This window comes from Bufo gargarizans, chromosome 2 (assembly GCF_014858855.1).
Source record: "Bufo gargarizans isolate SCDJY-AF-19 chromosome 2, ASM1485885v1, whole genome shotgun sequence".
NCBI lineage: Eukaryota > Metazoa > Chordata > Amphibia > Anura > Bufonidae > Bufo > Bufo gargarizans.
Window position 1 is genome coordinate 30,820,211 of NC_058081.1, and position 7,051 is coordinate 30,827,261.

A 7,051-nucleotide genomic window follows, 5' to 3' on the forward strand; every position below is an offset into this window, starting at 1 on the left:
TGAAGACATCCTGATGCATACTGAACGGATTGCTCTCCATTCAGATTGCATTAGGATAAAACTGATTAGTTTTTTTCCGGTATAGAGCCCCTAGGACGGAACTCAATATCGTAAAAGTTTAATGCAAGTGTGAAAGTACCCTAACCAAGATAGAACCAGACCTGTACTTCGTATGAATCCAGAGATCTCCACATTTATTTTTCTAATTGCTCTGCTAGATTTATATCAAGCTGGCAGCTCAGGGAGCATGTCCTTTTTGCTGCAGCTAAGGGGGCATGTCCTTTCTGTTTCATCTCTTTCCGAATCACAGCTCAGGAGGCATATGAAGGATGGAACTGAGCGTGTGCATCCACCTCAGCAAGGTGGACAGAGAAATAAGAGTAGCTCAGTGGCGTAACTAGATTTTTTTTTTCATGCATCCAGGTGCTGGTTTTAAAACTGCTGAATATCTTTTATGGGACAGCCCCTTTAATTACACATAGCATACCTGTATGATAAAGTCTACAATATACTTAAAGTCCTGAAGTTGTGCAGATCGGCTGCTCAGGAGCCCAGTCATGGGATGCTCCTTTTCTGAGAATCCAGCTTCTGACAAAATCATGTCATTTCCAGTCTGGACTTTTGATGAGATGTCAGTTCAGCTGCAGATGGAGCCAGAACTATTCCTCTCATTGGTGCATGTGTAAACTTATTCATCAACCACATCTGTGCATGTACCAGGGAGAGGAATAGTCCTGGCAAGGTCCACAGTGTAAGTTACATTCCATCCATAGCCCAATGGGAAAACCTGGGACATAACATTGGCAGAAGCAGGATTTTTAGAAGAGGAGCTGCTGTGAGGCAGACCCGGATACCGGCAACTTCTGGACAATAAGTATATTACCAATTTTCTTCTACAGGTGAATTATGTGTAAGTAAGTTGAGAAAACCTATTTAAGAACATGAAAAGTGGCATAGATGAGAACAATGATGTTCAGGACAAAGGTCAGCTTGTCCAGCAAAAATCAAAGCTACATACAAAAATTTTAAAAAAAGTAAGACCATATAAAAATGGTTATATCCAAAGCCGGTCCTCAAGAGTTTAAGGGTGCATTGCACATGTTGCTAGGATATGTCATCACTTTATGATCAGTGGATGTCCTACTGCTAGTGGAGTGCGTTGGTCACCATCAGATCTCTCTGCTTTCTATTGGCCATTGCAGTGGACTAGATAATCATGTACATAGTAGAATATAAGGATAAAATATCCTAATGGCTCTACCTAGATGTTCTGGACTTGTCCCACACTTAAAATTTTTGTTCCCCTACAGATTTGCCTACATGATAACCAAGGACACATGGATTGAAAACTGGCCAACTGAACCGGGATTGCCAGAAAGCTGAGTTTGCATCACTCTGTGATGAATTCTTCAACTTTATTGATGAGATGGATTTCCGTGGATGTATCAGTTAAATTATATTGGACTTCTCACCCCTCATTTCCGTTTTAATATTCTCTTTGAACATCCCTGTTTTCATATTCTCATTGTATATGTTAAGAATGAATACATCGATAAAAGTTGTTTCTGACCAATGGTTTCACATCACTCATTATATTATTCATAAACTGCAATACATGTCCTAAAATTGGCAAGGGAAGACCATTGGAGATCCTCTTGTCTGATCGCATATAATAAGTACAGATAAATGTTTTATAGTATAAAACAATGAATCCAAAAGTATTTTAAAGGGGTTTCTTTTTTACAAGACAGGTTATTCATCATCTATCAATTAGCCAGAGTGGAGAGCGACTATAAAGACCATCGGTTTCTGGAGGAGTCACATCCATGCATTAAGCCTCATTCACACGTCCATGTCCATGCTCAAATCCGTGGGAAGGTGGTCAGTGATGCATCTGTGAAGCTGTCCGTGAAGGATCCATGTTGGGTCCATGTGTCTGTTTTTTGCTGTCCGTGTTGCATCCGTGTTTCACTGACACTGAACAGCTGAAAAACAATTTTCAAAGAATCTCTTCTTAATGATCCGTGAAACACACAACATGTGCTGTCCGTGGAGAACACATACAGCACACGTTCGTGAAACACTGACGTGTGAATGAGGCTTTACACAGACAGGCATTTGATTTGTTTTCCCTCTGGTGGTGTATGTCCTACTGCTACAGGGTATTTGATGTTACTGTCTTCAACAGGTTACAATTCTTCCCAGCAATACAGTAGGACATTCTAGTTCCTAAATATGTGAGGTTGTAAGCTGTGCAGATGACAGGTGGGCAAAGTATTTGTGGGTGTAGTAATCTAAATAAAGGACATGGTTATGAAAATAAGAACTGGAATAAGCTATGTCATCATTTCACATGTCCATGCAAAAAATAAATAAAAAATTAAGTCATTGCTATAGTACTATAAAAGCGTATTTTTTATGTTCTGTCATCGCCCACAATGATCAGTGATGGCTACCAAAAATGAACCCTTTACAGACCCAGCAATTTTCCATTGTTTCACTTCCCAGAGCCATACCTTAATTTTTCTGTTCCATTCCATTTGCATACTGTATGGGGGTTTATTTTTTGCTTTGTTCTGAACAAGTGGCCCAAAGAGTTAACACGGAAAGATGCCTGCCCATGTTTATACACACATTAAAATGTCACAATGAGCAGCAGCTTATTCTGAGCAAGTGTTCAAAGAGTATGCCTTAATGTATACACAAATTGTCACGGATGGTGTTACAGAAAACTAGCAGACACAAATGAAGATCCGACTGACTTGATCCAAAACTAAGGAACAGGAGGGTAAGCCCTGTAAGAGCCCTAGTTCTCTCCCTTACTGCTCAGCCTATGCAAAAATCTCAATGGTAGAAAATTGCATAGCCTCGTTCCTCGACTGTATGCACCTGAACACCCTATAATAGTGAGGGGACATGACCACCGGCTCCCTACACTTAATACAGAGGGAGTCAGGGTCACCTAGGATCAAGCCCACAGGCAAACAGAAATAAATAAAACAGACTTATCTTGTGGATGCAGTAGTAACAGCTTCTAGCATCAGCACACTCCAGGAAGTTGTATAAACCGCAAAGTGATGCAGTATGGGAAGGGATTTAAAGGGATGCAATCAGTGTAACTAGATGACAGCTGAGAGAGGGAAACGAGATGATAAAACAAAAGTAAAACAAAAGAACCTCAGGCAGGAGGTTCTGAAGAACGTCTGTCAGAGCTTCTCAAATGTCTGGCGGTGACAGTACCCCTCCTACTACGAGTGGACTCCGGACACTCAGAGCCCACCTTCTCAGGATAGGACCTATGGAAAGCCCTGATGAGACGAGTGGCCTTAATGTCCGTCACTGGGACCCACATCCTCTCCTCAGGACCATAACCCTCCCAATGAACAAGGTACTGGAGAGAACCGCGGACAACACGGAAATCCATAATCCTAGAGACCTGAAATTCAAGATTACCATCAACCACAATCGGAGGAGGAGGCAAAGAGGAGGGTACAGACGGTTGAACATAAGGTTTTAATAGGGACTTGTGAAAAACATTATGGATCTTCCAAGTCTGAGGAAGATCAAGACGGTAGGCAACGGGATTGATGACGGACAAGATTTTGTAAGGCCCAATAAACTTAGGACCCAACTTCCAGGAGGGAACCTTTACTTTTATATTCTTAGTAGACAACCATACCAGATCACCAACATTCAGGTCCGGACCAGGCACACGTCTCTTATCTGCCACATGCTTATATCTCTCACTCATGCCCTTTAGGTTATCCTGAATCTTTTGCCAAATAGATGACAAAGACGAGGAGAATCTCTCCTCATCAGGTAAACCAGAAGCCCCTTCTCCAGAAAATTTCCCAAACTGCGGATGAAACCCATATGCACCAAAAAATGTTGACTTATCAGAGGACTCCTGACGACGGTTATTTAAAGCAAACTCAGCAAGGGAGAGAAAAGAACACCAATCCTCCTGATTCTCCGCCACAAAACAACGCAGATATGTCTCCAGATTCTGATTGACGCGCTCTGTCTGGCCATTCAACTGCGGGTGGAAAGCAGAAGAGAATGACAACCGAACCCCCAAGCGAGAACAGAAGGCCCTCCAGAATCTGGAAACAAACTGCGTGCCCCTATCAGAGACTATGTCTGAAGGGATACCATGCAGTTTGATAATGTGATCAATAAATGCCTGCGCCAGCGTTTTAGCATTGGGCAAGCCAGGAAAAGGAACAAAATGCGCCATTTTGCTAAAACGGTCCACCACCACCAGAATCACCGTCTTCCCCAAGGAGTGAGGCAGGTCTGTAATGAAATCCATGGACAGATGTGTCCAAGGACGGGAAGGAATGGGTAACGGAAGGAGAGGACCTAATGGTCGTGAATGAGGGACTTTGGCACGAGCACAGGTCTCGCAGGCTGCCACAAAACCCTCAACCGACTTACAAAGAGCCGGCCACCAGAATCTCCGAGCAATGAGATCCACTGTGGCTCTACCCCCCAGGTGCCCAGCAAGGACCGTATCGTGGTGCTCCTTAAAAACCTTGTGTCGTAAAGTGAGAGGCACAAACAACCTCCCAGGAGGACAAAGATCAGGAGCCTCTGCCTGTGTAATGCGATTAGGGAAGAGGTGACAAAACTTAGTGTCTGCGGTAATCTAAGTATTGCATGCGTGTTAAGGGCTTGAATTGTAGAAGGAGGAGGAAGTCCAGACCTCCCATCTTGGATGATGTTTGTGTAGGTAACTGAAGGCCGAGGCAGATGTTTTTTTGTACCAACATTGTTCGTTGACCGATTTGATAATGGTGGAAATAAATATGGGTACATTTTGTTATCAGGAGAGAGTGATTTTTTGTATTACTGCTATACACATGTGAGAGATAATGGTAGCATGTAAGAAATTTAATTTGCCTATACCTAATGAAAGTAGAGCCAGGGCTGAGTCAGGATTGAGGGGAAATTGACAGAGTTTGGTTAGTATCTGGAATACCTGTGTCCAGACTTCTTTTATAAGAAAGCAGTCCCACCACATATGAATAAAGGTGCCTTCTTCTTTTCCACATCTCCAGCAGATATTGTTTCTGTCAGGAAATATCTGAGACAAGTTGGATGGGGTGAAGTACCATCTGTAAAACACCTTTCTGTGTGTCTCGAGGTATGAAATATATTTTAAAAATTTTGGTATAGATAAGAGAGCAGCTTTCCATTGATCGTCCTGAAAAACTTGGTTTAAGTCACTGTGCAATTGGTTTTCAATGGCTTCTATCCCATATTCTTCCTCCAATAATACGTTTTTGTAGCAAAAGGAGATGCTATGCGAATTGGAGTGGGGGTTATTTAACTAAATAATACTAAAATTGGGGGGGAGGGGGGTCAGAAAGACTGGACTTTAAATTTAACCAAGTGTCTTAACTGCATGTATGTCACGACCGCTATCCCAGCAGCAGTCGTGTCGCACCAGATGGAGGGGAAGGGGGACCCTTATCTACGGATGGGAAATAGAACGGCCACCCCTGACTAACCCTAAGCTGGCACCTGTCTGCCCTGATACCCTAGACGGGGTGTGAACCCGTGCGGCGAGCAGGATGCCTAAACCCTCAGTCACCCTAAGAAGACTAGACTGGGGAAAGGCAGATGGGAGCACTAGTCACCATCACTCATGTCTAGGAGAACAACAGGGGAAGACAGCAACAAACAAACAATCTATAACAGAGATAGACATATCCAGTCACGAGCAGAGAAGGTGATCCCAATAACGACAGTCCACGCCAGACAAGAGCTCCACAGCAATATAGTCAAACGATCTCCTTCAAAGGTCAGAATACCACTGGAAGTAAGGACTATATCTGGCAATGACTGCAAGTGAAACTGAAACTAATATAGTAGCTGGGAGTGGCAGACAGGACTCACCTGAGAAGGATGCCTACAAACTCCCAGTCAGGACAAAAAGGTTCACAAGGCAAAACCCGGATGACATACCCTGAACCACGGAGCAAACTCACAAGCTATCGCGAGTAGCGAGTCGCTGCGACCTTCTCCTCCCAGACCTGTCTGGATCAGTCACAGTCGTGACAATGTACATAAAAAGATCTGGGTCCGAGAGGTGATATTTTTTGACTAAAGTAGAGAATTGGCACAACTCAAAACCTCCAACATTCCCCAGGCAAATAATGCCTTTATTGTTCCAGTTTGATATAGAGAAATTAGGAATAAATAACTTAAAATCATTTATGGGTATGGCTAATATGTTTTTTGGAATGAAAAGTACATGAATCTTTGTACCCAACCACAGTCTTAGGCCTCATGAATACGACAATTTTTTTTTTAAGGTCCGCAAAAACGGGGTCCGTGATCCGTGACCGTTTTTTCGTCAGTGGGTCTTCCTTGTTTTTTGGAGGATCCACGGACATGAAAAATGAAAAGTCAAGTTTGCCATTGAAATGATAGGAAAAAACGGACACGGATCACGGACACGGATCACGGACGCGGATGACAATCTTGTGTGCATCCGTGATTTTTCACGGACCCATTGACTTGAATGGGTCCGGGAACCGTTGGCTGTGAAAAAAATAGGACAGGTCCTATTTTTTTCACGGGCAGGAAACACGGATCACGGATGCGGCTGCCAAACGGTGCATTTTCTGATGGGTCCGCGAAAAAAAACGGCACAACGGCCACAGATGCACACAACGGTCGTGTGCATGAGGCCTAATTATGGCTTGGTATGTAGAGGTAAGGAAAGGGTATCTGTGTAGTGGTACAAAGTTGAGATGTACATGTAAAAAATTGGAAATTTCATGGTTTTTCAGCATTCCTAGTTCGATTTGTACCCATTCTTTAGAAACATCTTTTATCCAGAGAGATTTCAAATGAGATAGTATCACTGATTTATAGTACTTTACTTTAGCTCTTTTTCCGTTCCAGACAAATTTTGTAATAATGGCATGTAGGTCTCTAATGTAGGAGGCCGGAACATAAACTGATACATTCCTGAAGGTATAAAGGACTTTGGTCAGGACCATCATTTTGGAAACTGCGATTCTGCCCAGCCATGAGATAC

At 43.0% G+C, this 7,051-nt stretch overlaps 1 protein-coding gene across 1 annotated transcript in view; it reads left to right on the top strand.

Annotated features, from left to right (window-relative positions):
- LOC122927155 (venom factor-like) overlaps positions 1 to 1,573 on the top strand; it is a 61,420-nt gene extending 59,847 nt beyond the window's left edge. The window contains 2 exon segments of the mRNA XM_044278752.1: positions 1,311 to 1,362; positions 1,364 to 1,573. Of these exon segments, the coding sequence (XP_044134687.1) occupies positions 1,311 to 1,362; positions 1,364 to 1,453 (142 nt within the window). The 3' untranslated portion in view covers positions 1,454 to 1,573.
- The last annotated feature ends 5,478 nt before the right edge of the window (positions 1,574 to 7,051 follow it).